Below are 21,120 nucleotides of genomic sequence, written 5' to 3'. Positions count from 1 at the left end.
TAAACATTATCATTCCTTCTAATATCATAAATCATATCACAATTGCAATATCAGTCAAAATAGTTGCAATTAGATGTTTAGAACTAATATAAAAAGAGTAAGTGTTATCAGCAAATGCTTCAGCCTACATCTTTTGGGTCAGAAACTGCTTTTTTCAGCTTCTTGATGAAGAAAACAAGGACATATGACAATGTATTTTATTTATACATGTGTATTTGAGTTTAATGACCAAACTAAACTAAACTACAGTAAAACTAATGCTTTTTTGCCCTGAGCAGTGTCTGCCGGTTAAAGAGCTTCCTACCAGGCTCCAAATATAATATAGTAGCCAACAAGCTCCACTCATTAGACAGTTCTGTTGAGCTCTCATAAAGAGATGGTTCAGGTACTGATGATATGGAATGTACAACATACTGGTTATCTATTGTTCCATAAATAGAGAATTGGTAGTTAATGAAGAATCAATACAATCCTATTTAACACTACAGTCATAAAACAGTATAACATTTCATTTCTGTTCATATTCACATGAGGATCCAGAGTGTGTTTATTCCTATGAAGCCTGACACTGGAGGCCAGATGACAGATTCAGAGCTGATGGAAATGTCACAGTCTCTTCTCTCAACTACTGCAGCTCCTTATCTAGAGAGGAGATTTATAGCATCTGTTTTTCCCCACATATGATAGCTCTTGAGATATTCACTTGAACTACTTTTTATATGAAAAACGAGAAGCTTTTCTCTGCCGCTTTGTAATTGAAAGAAATGAAGAGATGCAGCTGGACGTGTTTGTGTTTGTCTGTGACTGCACTAATTCATCTGAATAGTGAATAAAATGAGCATGGAGCTCTTTATGCTTTACTCAGAGAAAATGAGAAAGCATTTGAATGATAGTAGCAGCATGGTAGCAGCTAATTACACAGTCCTGCATGTACAGAAAGCCTCAGAGACTACACACTGAACAACAAACACAAGAGGTAAAACTGATTAAAGCACTATCATTTCACAACTTTGACCTTTACAAAACATCAGTATTTGATACGGTTGTGTATCAGCAAAGATCTCTGACAACATTTGGGTCTAGAGTCCTTTAAAGCTTTTAAATGCTGAATCAATTCAAGGAACTCAGGGTTTTACCTGTGTTACGTAGCTTGTGGTGAGGCTGGATTAGGCTGGATTAGTACCCCCAGGGGCCCCTGGGCAGATGTTGAAACAATATATACAGATACAGATGTGAGTCTACAGGAGTTAACACAGCTGGCATTGTTTTAATTCACATAAGATTGGTTCTTTTTCTTTTGGAATTCAGTCAGTCTCCACATTAACATGCTGCTGGTTTCAGTCTCCTGTTCCACTTTTAAACATGTTTCTCCAAAGTGGATTAAAAAATGTTCAGTTACACAACAAAGAGCAGCCTGATCTCAAACCAAGTTTAAATGTATAACATCTCTGCTGCTGTGGAGATGAGTGGAAACAGAAATACACATGAGTTTAGTTTCTGGGACTGTTTGATTGTTAATATTAATGTCAGTGCTATGACATCACAAACTAATGTCTCATAAATTGCCACATTTGACACAGCAGCACTCTGGTGTTACTATTACACATCATCAGCTTCATAAAGGCAGCAGCAGCAGCAGCAGAGTTGCTGTATTTAGTTGCATTACTGTGCAGATTATACACTGCATCTGTTTATGAGAAGAAAAATCAGCTGATTGACAGAAAATTAATCTGCAGCTATTTGGGTAATTAGTTATTTGTCATTTTGAAGCCAAAACAACCCCAAATAGTCAAATGTGAAAATGAGCTGCTTCTCCTTATTGTAGTAATCACAATCAGAATCAGAATCAGGTTTATTTATTATTTGTATATATAGGAGTGAAATGCTGTTCTCCACAGATCAGAATCAACACATTAGACACATTTAACACCTTTTCAAAACAAGAAAAAACATAAAAATCATTTAAAAAAGCAGCTATAAAGTAAAGTGCTGATACATGTACATGTATAATGTAGGGTAGCTTATGCACTGGTCTATTGAAAAGACAGGAAGTGCTGTTGTAAATCTAATATTTGGGGGGGGTTGGATTGATGGACATTTGATAAAATCACTTCTGGCTTTAGGACACTATGATGAGCATTTCTTCCTGTTTTCTGATGTTCTATAGGCCAAAGGATTCATCAAGAGAATAAAATAATCAGATGAATGGATTATGAAAATAATTACAACAGCGATACTAATACATAATAAGTGATTGAAGCTATACAGATCAATGTACACACAGCTGAAATACAAAACGTGTAGTTAAAGACAAGAAATGAGTGTAAGATATCAGTGAGGGGGTTTATTATCAGCATTAAAGAACACTGATGGCTGATACATTTAAATGGATTTATTGGAATTTTGAGACACTTGGATATCCTAAAATAGGAGAGAAGTCCTGTGCATGTTGGGCCAATAGAAATCTTAAATGGCATATATTAAACAGTATAAAGGGACATTTAGTAACATAAGAATGATCACAAACATTTCTTTATCTAAGAGAAGATAATCTGCCACTTATTGATTTATTGATGTACTTTTTTACTCTCAGCTTTATTGTGTATCTGCTGTTTTTTTCCAGCCTTAAAAGCTCGCTTTCTTTCACAGCAAAGACCAAAGATTAGAGCCTCTGATAATAAAATCAATAGCATTCACTAAAGAAGAGCTCCCCCCCTCTCTCTGTCTCTCTTTCTCTCTCTCTCTCTCTCTCTCTCTCTCTCTCTTCCTTCTCCTCAGGCAATGCTCCGAGTGCGACCAGGCCAGCAGCGATGAGGCTGATATCGCCATGGAGACGCTGCCCGACGGCACTAAGAGGTCCAGGAGGCAGATCAAAGGACCAATCAAATTCATCCCACAGGAGATGTCGCCGGAGCCCAAGAAACATCAAGTGAGAGGCACGGTGTGTATCGACACACTGGAAACTTTTAAATGTGATCGTTTTGTGTCACAGCTGGAAATAATGAAAGGTTTTCATGCTGGCCTCGTCCCACGATATAATTAGAGTGTAACTGATGTCAGCGTCAGCTCAATGATTGATCCGTATTGATTACAAATAATTAACTCAAGTTCTCATTAGTCTCGTGCTCGCCTTAAGGTTATCAGAAAGTTGCACACGGTGATGGTGTGTTCGCCTGTGTGTGAAATAAACATTTGTAAGCAGAAGGACTGAAAGTGTTTCAGAAAGCAGGATGCTCCAAAAAAAAAAAACTTGAACAAAAAGGAAGAAAAAGAAAAGTGTTATTCTTAGTTGTATCAGTTCATTTGATTAGAGGCAGGAGACAAGAGCATAAAGAAAGAGCCTGTAGGGAAATAATTGGAACAAACAGGCTTCAGTCTCACTACAGAAACACTCCTGCAGTCACATTCTCATGAATAAAGACTTTAGATTTGGTTTACATTGTTGCTAGATAGCAGTCTTGTAGTTTTAAGGTATTTGAACAAATAAAAAAAGGCTCACAGAAAGAGGATGTAGACACCTCTTAAAACAGGTCACTCTTCATTTCATGCTACAAACTCCTGATATAATGTTGGACTAGCCATGAATAATTATCATATAATAAAGTAATTATCAACATCATCATATCTATATATGGACTTATTATAAGACAATATATCGTCCAACAAAAGTAGTTATCGTGACAGACCTACAATGAACAATTTAGAATATATATTCATATATATATAAATCGATTGTAGCAGAACCACAAATATTGTTCTCTTCCTTGTCAAACCCTGGCACCTACATTTCCCACAATGCAACTCGACTATCAGTAGTTTTGTCAAGGTGTGGTATAGCAGCTGCTAGACTCAAGCAGAGATGAGAGTTTGCTAAACTCAAAGATTTATTTCTAACTTGTCTTCAAACCCAATCAACGCTGACTCATGTGAATATATCAAATGTCACACAGCTTCATACTACTGTTACACACATGCAGTAGTGCTCCCCAACTCCTGGAAACACATGCTGATGAGTAAAATGATTGTTATTCTGCTTTAATACTCTACAGTCCAGGCTGCTGAACCAAAGTGTCAGACCTTCACACAGTTATAACACTGACTGCAGTACACACAGTGATAAAGAGTTTCTAAGTTAGTGGTTTAATGAAAACAATAATCAAAAGACTTATACACTCAGTCATTAAGATCAAATCTGTAGATTGAGAAAGAGGATTGAACACAAACACTGTGACTCCAGACTTATTAAGAGGATAAAAACTGACAAAAGATTGAAAAGCAAATAACAACAGAACATAACAGCTGATGTTGATTTTAGGATAGGACACTGTCTTAACTTAACTAACTCACATACTCAGTATATATATATATATATATATATATATATATATATATATATATATATATATATATATATATATATATATATATATATATATATATATCATGGAGAAACAGTCATTGGTCCAGAGCTAACCATTTATTCATGTACTGGAACTTTGTATACTTTTTATCTCTTTTAGAAACTCAGACATGATCATTTATTTTAAAAAAGGGAGGTGATGCCATTTATTAAGGGAGTTGTAGAACATAGATTCACTTAAATGTATGTGTACATTTCCATGATTTACATTTACCACATCTTTTTTTTCGTGTCATTTTTTTATTGCACATAAAAGAAAAGAAAAACATTATATATGCAGAATTTTTTGAGATTAGGAAAAGAAAACAATAAGCAACAAAAGAGAGATGTGCAGGAGGAGCCAATAACACTCATAAGGACTTGTCATGTGGCCTTCCTGTGGTGAAACATACAAAATGAAAACTTAATTAGTAAGTGAGCAAAGAAATACAGACAAAAGCTGACATTGTTAAAATCTTCATAAAATATAAATGATTCTTGGATTTTATCAAATTGGAAAGGCTTTTTATCATTTTTTCAATCTTTTTTTTGTTGTCCATATATGAGCACAGAAGAGATGTAGAGCAGCAGTGTCAGTCATCGATTCTCTGACTGTTTGCCTGCAACTTTTTCTCTAAACATAAAGGATCCCCGGTGTGTGTGGACTGTAACCTCTCTTCACCCCTCACTGGATCCTACTTATCTGCACCCACCACGCTCTGATCCTGCAACACAGAGCCGCCCCCCTCCCTCTCTCTCAAGAAACACTCCAGATTGATATCTGACAGCTCGGTGGCGGTCGGGGCGGTCGGGGTCGTCTTTCGCTTCCCATTAGTTTTTTCCACTGTCAATAAGTGACCCTCTGCCTCTCACCTGGGACCGGAGGGAACTTTCCTCTGGTGGCACTCTGGCAGCAGAGCCGATCCCACTGAAGCCGCGTCTCTGTTACAAATAGAGAAATGAACAAAGAGAAAAAAAAAGGAGGAGCGTCTCAGACACTCGTGCGCGCTCTGCACTCTATCTGTCTTAGAGGGGGGAAACAGCGGAGAGCAGGAGCACAGTGCCAGTCTGGGTTAATGTGTTTTTCTGTTCAGGTTTGGAAACCCTGCGCCGAGACATGTGCCGAGGACCCTGCTGGAGCTCTCAGGGATTAAGCAGCTTTCTGATTTTTCTCGCAGCCACAGCCACTCGGGCGAGGCACTTCAGTGCAGCATTTATCTTCAAATGCAAGGCGTGCAATGGCAGGCGCTAAAAGGGCCCTGCTTTGCATTTTTAATGCTTTTACCAGGGCGCCCAAGCGCTGGCACTTCTCTAAAGTCATGTTTCAATTTATCAGGACTGGCTAATCGACCTCCTGCTGGCCTCGGAGGCTGTACGTTCTGTGTGTGAGTGTGTGTGTGTGTGTGTGTGTGTGTGAGAGAGTGTGTGTGAGCGCACAGGCACACATTTACATTTGGCCAAAAGGGCTAACACAGCCCAGTGCTTCCATGATGAAGCAGAGAGTCTCCTGGCTGTTATTCATGACTTACCTGTGCCTACCGGAGGAGAACCTTTAAAGTCAACCTGCGAGCTGAATTTTATTTAGCATGTTCGTTACATCGCCGCTGTATAAAAAAACGCTCCGTAGCACACACTGTCTGATTTTACACAGTCCTGCTAAAGATCAAAGAAACAGACACACACTCCTCTATCTGAGCAGCCGGAGCTTCACGCAAGGACAATTCATTAACACACATTTAATTCTTCAATGGAACCAAGCAGAATTCTCTCTTAACTCCCATTTCACAGCATCAGCAGGTTTCTTTCCTGCCTCCCTGATCCTCCCGCATTCATTTATCAATGCACTAATTAACCCAAGGTGTTCACTGAACTCTGAGTTAAAGCACAAGTGGATCATTTTGAAAATTAAATAAGCTTTCAGGTTTAAATAATCGTCCCACACACGCGTGCAGGTTTTGTTTAACAGTGATGATCAAAAGTGTTTGAGGCAGGATTGTGTGGGCAGGGGTCAAATGAGTACTTTCCCAGGAGGGGTCATTTAATAATACTGTGAAGGCCCACCGAGTACCATGAAATATTAAAATGAATCAATCAATCAAACTTTATTTATATAGCAGCTTTCATACAGATACATGTAGTTCAAAGTGCTTCACTGTTGATTGACAAGCTGATAATAAGACAGAACAAATGTAGACTGAGGACAACATGAAGGAAACAAAAACAACCAAAATAAGAAAAATAATAAGAATGTTAAAAATGCAATAAATATAATAAATGAATATATGGTAGATATACACATTTAAATGTAGTACCAGGAATTGAGTATTGTATATTTGTATAATTGTTTAATATAGTAACATAATAATGTAAGGGGGGTGGGATGTCATTTTGGTTGGGGACAGAGTTATTTACCTTTAATTCTTCTGCAGTCTCCACTCAGGACGTACACAGTGAGGAATGGAGGACACTACTTGTTTACCCAATGTGACATGAATAGCTTCTTAGCTGCTAATGTGAAGTGTGGCAATACTGAGGTCAAAGGTCATGTCCATGTATCATATGATATGCTGATGATGCTGATAATTATTTTATTGTACGATAAGTCTGTAATGGAATTATTTGTACAGGCTAAAGTTAAAGCTGACCAAAAGAACCCAAATATATTCAAAAACAACAAATAAGGAGGTGCAAGTGATTAAGACCATACCTTCATTTTTCATTAAGACTGGAGAAAATATAGAAAATAAATCATATGACTGCAAACGCAATGGAAAGTGAAATATAATCATTCTATGACATGAGTCATCTCTCAGCAGAGATAGTGTGTGATATCAGAGACATATTCATATTATGGCTCAATTCATAATTTAAATCAATGAGCTGAGGCTTGTTTAGCATTATGTTATTCTGTCAAACATCATAATTACTTCCACTGTAGTTAAACTATAAAGAATCTGAATCTGATGCAGCCTTTTCTCACCTCACAGCATATTGAAGGTAGATTTAAGATGGAATTGAGTATTCTAGAGGCTAACTGAAGGTGGTGATAAAAGGTCCTCCTAATTGGACATGATTTACTGCTGCCTGCAACCCACCACAGTGCTAACATTAAAACCTCCCATATGAACATATGCCATTAATCAGTTGGAAATGATGAGAATTAAGTTAATATATCTGGTTACTACCACCTCCTATGCTCTGTTAATTTCTCTAATCCTGTGTGAAATGATTCATGCTTGTTAAAGATGCACTGATGTACTTAATTAAAAGATTGATTTTGCCGGGGACTTATAAACTGCCTGCAGTTTTAATTTCCTCACCTGAGCAGAGCCTGAGATTAGCCGTGTGGTTGAGCGTTTTTTCAGCTGACGCCGAGCTCAGATGCTCTCTGCTCTCTCCCCGCCCTGATAGATGACTTTAACAGGCGCTACTATAATGCAGAAATTATTAAATAACGTCGGGCCTTTTGTTTGGCGCTGCAGTCACAAGAGAAATAGTGGAGGAGGTCTGCAGGAGCCAATTGGCAGCATTCTTGCACTTAGCATTCTTAAAGATAAATGCTCCATCTGGTGAGCGAGCCAAAGGCGACAGATGGAATTGTTTTCACAATCTGTTTAAATATGTTGTCGATTTTTCTCTCCCCTTTTAAACCTTTCCCCAGCAGCTCCGACACTCGCTCGCTAGCAACAAGAAGATGTTTGATTTTTATTTTCCCTTTTTTTAATTTCCTCTATTCAGGCTCCTGCGAGCAGAGAGTTACTTGAAACACTCCTCAGAGCTGTGTTGTAGATGGAGGTGTTGATAGAGGTTTAGCTTCCATATAATGAAGTGATTGGTGTCGTGGCATTTCCAACAGTCATACTTAATGCCACAGCATAACTGGCTATGTAAAGGGTTAGCCAGGAGGGCTGTGAGTCAGGCAGCACTCATATCATAGTGTTGAGATAAAGAGATTATAACAGCACTGAACTGATCAGCACAGCTCTCAGTTCACAATCTAAACTATGGAACACCTCTAGAGGCTTTTTATTGAGTGCAATGAGTCCACTTATCCAAAGGCATGGGTTTTTTCTTCTTTAAAGATATACTATGCAGGATTTTCTTAACACTCTTGTTGTCCTCGGGTCAATTTTGACCAGGGGTGACAACAGACATTATCTAAAAAACGAGGTATACTTTCATTAAAATGAGGCCTATTGACAATAATTTCCAATAATATGTGTAAAAGCTGTGGTAATAAGTTGGAATGAAGTTGACTTAAAAGGTCTAACACAGAGTTGGTGATGATTTATACGTTGTGTTTTATAAATAGTCAAACCAGACCGGGTAAATTGTGACCTGGGAGGACAAAAGTTGCACAGTTGACAGGAAGTCAACAGAATGGTTAAGCATTTTCCTTAAAAAGTATAGACTCATACAAAAATAGTCAAATTTAAATAAACTTTATTGGCATGATGAGGAATCTATATTGCCAAAGCAGAACAGAAGATTATTAACAGTGACCAAGGATTATTAAAAAATATACAATGTGCAATTATCAACAAACATATCAAATATTTTATAGTAAAATAATCTATCTCAATCATCTCTTATGACCCACAAGTGTGTGGTGGTGTATTTATCTACACAGACTCTGCTCTCTGCATATCTGTATTTCTTCTTTTTTTTTTTGCTGTTTAGAGGATGTTTCTGGGTGTCAAAGTTAGTTCATTGGGTGTGTAGCCCCCAGTGGACAGTATGCAGGGTGTGAGGTCATTACTCTGTTAAACTGTCAGAGGGAAGGGCAGACTGAAGCCTGAGAGGCAAAATCTAGAGCAAAAAAGTCCATAAAACAGTTGTGACAAATGGTAATATAGAAGCCCAACTAGATGAAAGTATCACATTTGAATGAACTCATCTGGATTTTGGCGACTGGATTGAAGAAATCAAGCTTAATGTGTAAAGGTTGGGGGTGAAAATGATACCCTTTTGACAGAATTGTAAGAGTAAGAATTGAACTGCATCATGATTTTGAGCGATGCTTAAAAGTGAAAATGTTTGTGTTTCACAGAGAACCAGAGGGCAGAAGAGGAAAAGAATTCCCATCTGTGAAGACAGAGAAGATAAAATTGAGGTTTGTCATTTCATTCAGCAGAAAGTCATTATACATGAGTTATTTACTTCATTTGTCTTTAACCAACCTTTAATCTTACAAATACTGTACGTAAGGCCCATATTGTCTTTTTATTAAAAAATTGACATCAGTTAATTAATTCCATCAACCTCTGACATGATGGAGGTTTCTTATTATTAGTAACTTATTATTATTCATACAAGGTTTTTTATTTCTAAAGTTGTAGAAATCATTACAGAGAAATGTTGTTATTGGACTAAAAAATCCAAAAAGAAACTTGCCTTATCTTAGTTGTTGTTGGAAAGAAATCTCTACTAAAAATGATGAATTCATATATTTCACCACCATGAACATGAAAATAACTAGTTTTAAAAAGTCTGTTATCAATTATTACATTCATTTAAAAAAGCAACAAAACTTTTGATGTAGTTTAAGAAGCTTTAAATTGTGTATGGTTTAAATCATTGAATTCCTGTTGTCATGGTGATGTTGCCAGGTCTAATACCATTATGTCTGTACAGAGACCCAACACCAAAACCATATCTGACATCTGCTGCACTGAAACACTGAGTGGCTGGATAACCCCCCCCCCCCCCCCAAAAAAAAAAAAAAAATAGATATAAGTTCATTATGTGAATTGGTGAGATGTAGAGCTGTAGGTAGGTGAACTTTGGGCAGAGCCAGGCTAGCTCTTTCCCCCTGCTTCCAGTCTTTATGCTAAGCTAGGCAAACAAGAGTCAGGCTCTAGCTCTGTTTATGTTTTTATATCACTCGCATAAAGAAAGCAAATGTATTTTCCCCCAACATATCTGACATACTTGAAAGGAACATCATAAGTGTTGCTTTTCCAGCAGTGTTTGTATCAGACAGCAGAACACACTCCCTCCATCAATTACATGAATTTCCAAAAAGCAACATATAGACTCAATTTTCATTGAGACTCACTCATATTTCTACAAACTGAAACTAACAGCATCATAATCGTAATTTGAAAGATACTTTATTGACATAAAATTAGACACATAAATGCATTCAATCCAGAAACCAGAGGATGAAGAATCCACATGGTTCTAACACTCATAGTTATTTCCATTAATTATATTCAACTGATAATGGTCCAGTGTTCTCCACATCTCTCCCTCAGCTTAACAAGTCATTCCTTTTTACATCGCAACCACCAACAAATGCACATACAGCACTTGATTCTAATCAGCCATGTTTCCATAGGAACCACTGCCACGGGAACGCAGACAACGCCAGTCTACAATGCAGAAAAAACCCAAAGCCGACGACACGAGGACTGAGTGTACAACCTGCAAAGGACCGGGTGACAACGAAAACCTTGTGAGGTGAGGGAACGTGTGTGTGTGTGTGTGCGTGTGAGTGTGAGTGTGTTGTGAGGCAGCCATATCCTCCTGATGATTAAAGTTCAGTCTTCATTAGGCTCTGGCCGCCTTGCTGTGTAGAATGAGGGGGCTGAGGGTATCCTCTCCATAGGCCCCCTATATTGACCTGCCACATACATTTGCACAGTTCATTAAGACATAATGAATAGCACAATTTATTCTGCTTCTTTCTTGGGATTTCAGGTGTCAGGCATCTAATAAACAGGAATCTTCTTTGACATTGGAATTCTGTGAAAAAGAAAAAAAATTGATCACAGCAGGCAGCGTGTCAGCACATTGTCATGTGATCAATATTTACGATAAAAATCCTCTGTCCATTCCACATTCTCATCAAACTTCTGACTGAACTGAATTCTCTTGGTGAATTTTGGATGGTTTTCAAAAAACTGTAATTTTCTTGTGGTAGTTTGAACCAGTTTATGACTATATGAATAGTTGTGCTTAACCTTTTAAGTATGAAAACCCTCTCAATTTTTCCCAGTCTGACAGTCAAATACACAGAGAAGCAGACCTTTATTTGAACCAAGCTTATATTAAAGAGATCTTATATTTCATTTTTTATATCCTAATTTTCTAATTTTTTAAGTACATTCATTCATTTTTGTAAAGCATATCCCTGTTTTATCTACTCAACTCTTCCTTTGTGTTTATTTGTTTTATTAATAAATTCAATATACCTTAATGAGCATTTGCAGAATACAAATGTTACTACAACAATAGTCACACCATACTCACCATTCTGCTGTTAGTTTTTCTTTTGAACAGAAATACTTTTATTTAATTCTAACTTCTACTTTGTGTCTTCCACCACTGTTAAACCTAGGTCCATAAAACATACTCTGAAACTATTAATTCATCTACAGACAATTAATCACAAAATATTTTGATTATTAAGTCATTTTTTATGCATTTCGTGACAGTAAACGGATTGTTTGTGGATTTTTAGGCTGTTGTTCTGACAGCAAAAGCAGTTTAAAGCCGTTATTTTTGCACTTTTGGAAAAATTCTGATAAAAAATAGTGTTGAAATATAAAGTCAGAAATAAATGACATGCATCATTAAAAATAAAATGTAAGTCAAATGACAATAGATACATGTATTTCTATACATTCACAAGCATTTCATGCTTTAGAGAAATTTCAGTTACTCATGCAAAAATAGAACATTATATGAACATAAAATGTTTATATAATGTATATAAACAATACCAGTCAAAAGTTTGGACACACTTTCTCATTGATTACATATACACATACACACACAGCCCTAAATCCCACCCTTACCTTCTAGGCTTTTAATGTAAACATCAACAGGAAGTGTTTTTTTCCTCTAATCCCGCTGTAGTGACAGAAAAAACGGCAAAGTAGAAACGCTTGGAATTATTTAGTGAATGTCATTCTTAAAAGCGTATGATATAAATCATAAGTTGTGTTGATGTAGAAAGTGCTGTGTACATGGTAATGAAATGTACATTACATTACATTATTGACCATGTAAGGTAGGTAATCTCACCACTCAGCCTTTATTAGCAACCAGACTATATCTGTTGATGCTGACCTCTTATTTAAGGCTCAGCTTTCTTTAAAATATATATTTTTGCCAATGTAGCTTTATAATGAGTCTGTTTTTAGTTTACGTAGCGGTGTGTCTTATCAGCATCAAGAAGAACCAAAGGTAGAATCACAACTACACAAGAAATATATTTATGACAGCTTTGAAATGATACTATGTCCATACTGAGAACAGCGTCATGGAGATAGATGGGGAGAAAAAAAAGAAGCTCAACACTTGAATACTGAAGTGTGTGTTTTTATTTGTCATAGTCTTGAGACAGCGTTAAAGTTATAAGGGTTGCTGGTCGGGGTGTGAGGTGTGCTGCCCTGACTCTTTCTATCTTTGCATTGCACAGGTTGTGAGAGCCGGGGCAGCCACCTCACCTCCCATAAAAACTCGGGACAGATGACCGTTGGCTTAGAGACAGAGAGAGGCAAATTGAGGGCGTTTGAAGAATGGCGGTTGTGTCAGGCTGAAGAACAAGACCATCATGCCGACCTGCAACGACCTCTGATCCAAACTGGACCAACGAAAATTGAGTGGGACTGTCTGAGTCTAAAAAATAAGGAATCCAAATCCTAAAAGGTTTCTTTAAGCCAATTCTGTTAATGTTGGACTGCTTTTACACATTACCAGGAACTTGGTTGATGGGTCATTCTTTTTTCTTTGACAAACTGTAGCTCCAGTTGCATGTATGCAATGATCTTCACCTATAAAATAAAAGCATTTATGTATTCATACAATTCATGTAAGTAACCACAGTATGTTTCTGGGGCTATTCAGGATAGCATTTAACAAAAGTAGAAGTAAAGAATGACTTCAGAGCTTACCATCAACTGTTTGAATACAACTGTTTCAGATATCATTTATGAGACTGAGTCCTATCATCTTTAATGTCCCATTAAATGGTATCATCACTTCCTTATAGTGATGTATTTCCTTTTGAGTAAGGATGTTGGGACAGGACATCAGACAGTAAGGGATCAGAATAAATGCTACTGAGTGGAATAAGTTTGATTCATCAGAACAAAAGAAACGATTTTTGATTATTTAATCAATAAGACCTTTTTAGTTCCAGGATATCTGACTGAAGATGCACTGCAGCAGTTTTCCACGAAGCACGGGATATTTCAAGATAAACAACTTTCCGTTCAAATCTGACGGCCGTTGAGCGTAATGAGATTGTACAAATCTGGCGAGCTTCTCGACCGCTCGAACAGCTGCCAAGTTAGTTTGTCTGCTTGGCTCTGTAGGAAATGACTAGAAGATTCTCGGCCCGTTCATCATGTTGCTTGCAGTGTGGAAGCAAGTGCTCTAAAACTGCTGCACTGCTTGGAACAGTTGATATTTGCAACTTCTGACTAAGGACTATATTCCCAATGAATCCTCTCTATGCCTCTAGGTGCAACCAACATATACGGAATTCTTTTTAAACAATTGCTTTTTTAATCGATATGAGGACAGTACTTTGCATTTTTGCCCTCCCTGCACGACTTCTCATCAGTGCCAATCAGTATTATTGATTGAAGTCATCTGCCACCCAATCACCCTGAGCATTTCAGTGTGAATTCGGTTAATTGTAGAAACACACTTGAACCAAGACTTCCCCAGACTTGAGTGTTGTGTTTTGTTTCCTTTAAGTAAGTGGAGGAGCAGAAGTATGAAGAAAAGTCAGTGTTGTGTATAGAAAAGCAAACTGTTTCTGGTGTATTGACGTGTAGCAGTAAAGTAATGCTACATTAAAGCATCTGTAGTAGAAACACAATAGTGTAGTTAGCCATAATAGTACTTAAATATTAATACAAATGTGGTTAGTGTCTTTAGGCATTTAGAAGTCTTCCTCGGTCTCCATATCTTGAAGTGACAGTTAAACTGATGCGTACTCAGAAAGAAGCCCAGCTTTGTCTCCAGGTCTCTGGTGGCCCATAGTCAGTGCTGTCAAAACAACAGCTGCTTGCTGCTCTGTCAGGGCTCATGACAAGTGTCACATTCTGCCCTCATATGTCACTCTGTTGCCCATCCAGGGCCCTATATGCATGCTTTTGGGAGCAGTCAAACTCATGCAGCTTACTGCTTCTGCCTCTCTGGAGTGTGTCCAGAAACAACACCAAGCTGGGTTTGTCTTTGGAGATGAGATCTCGGTGCAGAATGACTTGCTGACTCCTGACCAGTCCTCTCTCATCACTCATACTCAGTCAGTCTAAAAAACGGCTTGTCAGTCCTACAATGCATGGCTATATCTATTTACCCAGATCTGTACAATACTTTTAAACTGAAAATAAATGACGTGGTCTTGTAGAATTTGAATGCCAGGTAGCTGTGTAGTGTGACAATGTGTACAGTATTTATTGAAGAGGCCAAACATTCATGTCTTTTCTTTTTGTGCCTACGTACTTGATTAAATATCATAACCTTGTGTTGTCAGCAGAGTTGAACTCTGTTTTGTGATGTAGTCTTGAAGCGACTACTTTTTTAAACTTTTTTTTTTTTTTTTTTTTGCCACACTCTTGTTTACATTTGTTTACAGAAATACCTTTAAGGGAATATTTCTGTTTTATTGTGTACTGTATTACTGTGATACTGTACGAAGTAAGAATGTGAATGTCGCTGCTGTTGTGTATGTGAAGTGTGTCAGCCTCTGGCCTATAGCTCTTGAAAATTAAGCGGAGCTTTAATAAACTCTTGACTTTTTCACCTTATTGCCGCAGTGATAAATGAGTGTCAGCTAGCTAATTAATTGCTCTAAAGGTGCAGCAGCGGCGGTCCGTTTGTGAGTGTAATGCCCTCTGTCATCTGTGATTTATCACCTGGGAAGTGGCCTTCTTGTTGGTGGGGGGCTGGCTGAGACGAAATGTTGCCTTTCAGCCCACACAGAGTACAGTCTTCAGCTGATCTGCTGGATTCTCTTACTGCAGTCACCACCCAGGTGTGAACAGATTTTTCAAAACTTAAAGTTAGGTTTTTTCAGTTTTGGACTGCAGCTGGCAATGTTTAATATCTTGACCTTTTACTTTTGACCATTATCATGTCAAAGCTTGCAGAACAAGTTCCCACATCTGAAAAACACCCAAGACCTATTGAAATTATTTAGAGCATAGAACCTTAAAGCTGACAACTCTCACACAACCAATGAAACACTGACACGTTTTACAATAATTATATAATCATTTAAACTGTTTTTGTCCATCCAATCAGAGTGGCATCACACGTAACGATATTTAAAACAGGAGCAGAAGTGAAAGACAGGGCCCTGGAGAGAATATAAAAGGCTTTATCGCCTCAGCAAATTTGATAGAACTTTGCCTGTTAGGTTGTAAGATACAGTATATGAGTGTTAGTTAACATCTGGGCCCCAGGGTGGCTCTAAAAGAAAATGTTTTAAAGCCTGAGCCCTGATGCTGAACCCAATATTACATATGAGAGTTAAAAATCAGATAACGACATATATGCTGATGTTATTTTACTAAATAAACAGAACATTAACAAACCTTTTCTGATAAGGATCCCTTGAATTTTGTTATTAAAGAATTGATAAAGACATGTATTAGGATGGACAAAATAAGCTTGTTAAAACTATGTTAAAACAAGTGTCACAAGTTCCTAAATGACTAACATACCTCTGGCATTTTTGTACTGACATTTCGTTTTTTTCTTAGTAAAAGGCACGTGCTCATATCAATTTATTGATATTTGATAAGCTATTATTGGTGGTCCAGTTATTGGTTGGGCTCTACCTTTGGTAGAGGTTGGTGCAAGAGCAAAGGTAATAATACCACCCGAAACAGAATGAGAATCGTACTCTGATGACCCTGAATATCCACATCAAATTTCATGGCATTCTGGTCAGTAGTTGTTGAGATATCTTGCTGCGGACCCAAGTGTTGGACGGACCACTACTGCTGTTCCCAGCAGTGAAAAAAAGCAAATATCATTACGGAAACATACTGTAACACCAGGCACTTTGTCTGCAGTTGGATGGTCAGCATTTGTTCCTTAAAAAATTGCAGGAGAGAAAAGAAAACATTTTAGTTTCAACAATGGTGTCAGCATCATTTGGTGGCATCTCCTCAAGATGGAATCAACTCACCGTGGCGAACTGTAGATGCCCCAATCCCTCATCCTCGACCCCGGGGTCTTTGGGGACTAAACAGCAGCCGGCAAACCAGAGATCAGTTCGGCTACGGCTGCGTTCTAGTTAGGGGATGAGACTGAGCCCGGGAGGCGCAGGAAAGGGAGGGGCCGTGGCATAAAGATAGAGAAAAGCTAGCAAGGAAGTTCTGGAAAGCAGTAACCTTTCCGATGATGAGTGCGTTTCCCATTACTGCTCTGACACCGGATCCGGGGAGATGATTTAATGGCGGCATTTTGTTTTTGCTGACTTCACCCTTTTTCCCCCCTATTAAAACAGAAAACACAAGAGCTGGGGCTGGGGGTGTGTGGGAAGTGTGGCCAAGCAGCTAAAATCTATTACTCCCCAGCTTCTTCCCCCGTCTCTTTATCCCACTGATTCCGCCACAGTGTGGGTCCGCTCGAATGCTTCCTGAGGTACAGGCTCTTCTTTCTCCTCCTCCTTAACTGGTTTCTGTCTTATCCCATTTTTACTGCACCGTGTTGCCTCCTTTCCCATTTTTTAATCATTACACACTAAAATGAACCACAAAGCCCTATGGGTGCTTTATATCTTAATTAATTACCTTGTCATAGACTTGTTTTAAAGGAGTTGCATTGTGCTACAAGCTGTTTGTATCTCACTAGCAATGCACTGGTAGAGTAGACGGAGTTTCTCACTGGATCAGAGGCTACAGGGTTTAAGTTTGTCCTGCAAAGGTGAGGGCACAGACCTGCTGCTGAAATCATCTCTTCTCCAGCATTGTACCCAGTTCACTGGGGCCCCCTGCTGGAAAATATGAGAAACTTCAGTCACATGCAAAACACCAGGTGAGAGAGGCAGATCAGCTCTCTTTCCCTGCCTTAAATCCCCAGCTGTGAATGAGTTGTGCCCTGATGAGCTAATAAAGGCTGTTCTGACTTGGCTTTCTCCATAGGTGCAACTTCAGCACTCCATTCATTACATCCCCCTCTTGTAAAACAATGGCTCTTTTATAATGTTGCAGTGACCCAACAGTAAATCAAAAAGTAGGAGGCTTGCAAAGTCCAATAATCCACTCCTTTCTATGGAAAGACAGCAGCGCACTTTGTCATGGATGAGAGTCAATGGCTGAGTGCTTTGTGTCATATTGATTTCTGTCACGTGGCCACTCCCAAGGTAATTGCATTGCCCACTTGTGATAAATCCACTGCCTTGTTTCAGCCACTTGGGCTCAGACACCGGGACTGCCGGGGAGAAAAGAAGTTTTTGAGGCTGCAGACCCCCACTGTCAATACATGGACTCATGACTGTGGGCACAAAGCAGTTGGGAAGCAACCAAGCATCAATACTTTACCAGGTTCTATGTCTCATCATTAAGGTTGTTTAGCTCAGTGTTTCATTTCTGTCAATTAGTTTTGTCATTGTTTTTTTGTAATCTGGTTTGGTTTTGATAAGGAAAGGAAAACATGGGAACCAATGCTTACTGAATGTGCCATCCTCCAGGGGATCTGCCTCTGAGAAGCTTATCAGAATTTGCAAGCAAAATGAGTATGCCCTAAACAATTAAACGACAATTACTCACATTTAAATTATATATTAACACTAAAAGACTCAAAAATTATATCTCAAAGGAAAACTCACCCTAATTAATTTCAGTACACTCAATGTTACAAGTTTTAGGTTTTACCATTATGTCATAATTATTATATTTGACCACAGTGAGAAAGGTGGGTCAGGGTTAAGATAGTATGCATCACGTGTCATTGGAAGAGTATATATCTTCAGATAGGCCACACTTAAATGTGGTGTAAAAGCTTTCCATCATAGCAGGGTGTGACATGCTATAATCTTTCAAATTGAGATACCGGTGCACACTTTGAGACAGTCTTTCGCATTTCCAGACATACATCTTGGACATACATACATATATAAGTATACATACTTGGACACGAATAAAAGGCAGTAGTTCAAGCGATGAGTAGTTTCATACCTCCGCAAACTAAAATAGATATGCTTGTTGAATTGTCATTTTAAAAGTCCCCCTGTTTCTGACATTGGAAAGGTATAAGGGGAAGGGGTTTCAGCTGCTGTTCAAAAATTGATATGCCTAGTAGCTTATGGTGGCTAATGCAAACTTCATGTAGGTACTCATTATGTGCTGTAGTTATGTCTACTTTTAGCATTGATCATTATCTCATACTACTTACATGTGGCCACAGTGATGGGTGTTTCAGGTTTAGAGTTAGGGTTACGTAACCATTGCTAAAGTTTCATAGGCTTGCTTTCATTTCTGTTGCTTTCTTCAGTGTCCACAACACAGCAGGCTTTGTGCAATTCCACAATGCCACTCTGGAGAAATAAAGGCTTTGTACGAATATGTTAGATAACATTTGGAAATTAGCTTATGGACAGATATTTTGCAATCCATATACATATTTTGCTGTAGATGTGAACTTAATGCTGACTGCTTTTATTAGATAAGGTTCATTATACTGGGATTTTCAACACAAAAGCCCCCTGAACATTCATACAAAAAAAGCCTTTTGGTTGGAATTCTGACTTCTCCTCTTTAAATCCACTTATAAGATGAATGAAGTAGTCCAGGAAATCAGTAAGATGTGTTGCTTCTCCCTGGTTCACTTAAGTTAAGTTATCTTGTTACATTTCAAAGTCGAAAGAGTTCACATTTAGATGTATAATTTTCAATTCTGTCCAACTGACTCAATTTGATATTGTGTCATCTACGTCCTCATCAGTGTGATTTAATTTAGTTGCGGTGATACATCAGTGAATGTTTCCCAGAAGCTATGTGGATGAATGGAGGCACTTTTATGGTTCCTCGAGCAATGACAGTTCCTCTTCATGAAACCTGGACACAAATGTGACAGCGTTTGTGAAGAGGTGGATGAGTTCTAACGAAGGCCAGCTTAGATTTGTGTGCCATCACTGGCGCTCGGCGAGGACAGGTCCCAGGGTGACGCCGGAGGGGAGGGTGAGATCTGAGAACTTCACACCGAGATTAAACACCAGATGAAAGTGGACACGAATCGCCAACCGAGAGCAACACGTGTAGCAGACAAAAGCAATCAATCATGTCCCCTCCACCACCTCACCTCCAATAAGATTACATCAATCAATAACCGCTCTTATGAGTGATTGGACTTTGTCTGCTTCCAAAGTACAAGGGAGGGGGGAGGTGGGGGGGCTGCTCAATTTTCCCAATGATTAAAGCAGGGCCAAATTGCTCTGATAACATCAAGGACCTTGCGGTGGCGGGGTGTGTAAGGGCAGTGTTGGGAGCAGATAGAGGCTGGTGGTAGCAGGTGACTCAGACAGTGAAGAGACTGAGAACAACACCGACTACATTACGTAGATCATCCAGCGAGAGTTCAAAACTACCATCCTCTAGGGCCGAATCTGCTCAAATTTGTCTGTGATGGATAAATCACCAGCCAGGAGCATCTGCCTCCACAATTCCTGTCTAGCCAATCAACTTAGCACTTGACGAAATCAGATGCTGAGAGGTCAATCTATGACATGACGTATGTTTATGTCAATCAAATTACAATATTACCCAAATTGTTGGAATGGTCCTTTAATGTTTCTTCTAGTGTTCCTGTGGGTTAGTGTCCTTTTAAAGCCAGGTAGTTCCTAGTACAATAGGTAGTGCCATATGATGTCATGACTACTTGCAGGCTAGCTGTTAGCTAATGTTGTTGGCAGGCTAACAGGTAACATAGTAGCCAGTGAAATGGTAGGACTAGCAAGCTTGTTGTGACTGGCTAGTCCTAGGATTTTACTACTAGCTAGCTTGCTACCTTGCTATTTAGCGAGTTTATCCAAGGTACATACTAAAACCATTAACTCCTGTTTGATGATCCTGACTGACGGCAAACCAAACCTCTATATACTCCACAGTGTCATTTTAAAATAATGTTATATTAACTTCCTCCATTTTGGTGTCCCTCTTTGTTCCCTCATTGTTCCCTCAAAGATCTAGACATTCTTCTATGTGTTGGTCAATGGTGCAAATTAGCATGTTAAGGTTTACCAAAGATAAACTCTCATAGAATTTAGTTTGAAACTGTTAGAAATATTGGTGTTTGGTCCTTACAGTAGTAAACTGATTGTGTTGGTCAGCTCACTGTACAAATTTAAGGCTCACTTTTGCTGGAATAAATGGAGTTCAGCCCACCTTCCTTGAATAAATGAAGATTAACAATCGAGTTAGCGCACACACATCCTTACAATACCTTGCGTCTGCATCGGAGAGCAGTGCTTTAATTCTTAGATCTTCCCCACAATACACCACAAACATTACAAAGGGTTCATTAAGGTAAAGTAATTAGGGAAGCATGTGTGCAGTCGTCACAGTCTTGCTAAATAAAAAGAGCCCTCCTGTGAGTTTGGAAGGTCTTTTAAACAGTCTCCAGCAGCGAAACTGAAGAGTTTGCTTCTTCCTCTTCCCCTTAGTTGGAGATTCATGTGAAATCAATTGGCGGTTTGTGTGCAACAATAGGAGCGTGCTCATTAGTGGAGCACACACACTTTGGTCATT

The 21,120-nt window shown here is 38.7% G+C and overlaps 1 protein-coding gene across 2 annotated transcripts in view; it reads left to right on the top strand.

Annotated features, from left to right (window-relative positions):
• The window catches only part of phf14 (PHD finger protein 14), an 88,897-nt gene that overhangs the window by 39,639 nt on the left and 28,138 nt on the right, over positions 1-21,120 (top strand). Inside the window, exons 14-17 of one of the 2 annotated variants that reach the window (XM_062436281.1) lie at positions 2,779-2,929; positions 9,450-9,512; positions 10,740-10,861; positions 12,828-15,103. In XM_062436281.1, the coding sequence (XP_062292265.1) occupies positions 2,779-2,929; positions 9,450-9,512; positions 10,740-10,861; positions 12,828-12,834 (343 nt within the window). In that variant the 3' untranslated portion in view covers positions 12,835-15,103. Of the gene's footprint in view, positions 1-2,778; positions 2,930-9,449; positions 9,513-10,739; positions 10,862-12,827; positions 15,104-21,120 lie in introns of those variants that run through there. The other variant, XM_062436280.1, reaches the window with a different exon arrangement.

The sequence above is a fragment of the Scomber scombrus genome, chromosome 16, assembly GCF_963691925.1.
Source record: "Scomber scombrus chromosome 16, fScoSco1.1, whole genome shotgun sequence".
NCBI classification, from domain to species: Eukaryota; Metazoa; Chordata; class Actinopteri; order Scombriformes; family Scombridae; genus Scomber; species Scomber scombrus.
Note: the sequence above shows the minus strand (reverse complement) of the source record. Positions and strands in the feature narration are given on the sequence as shown.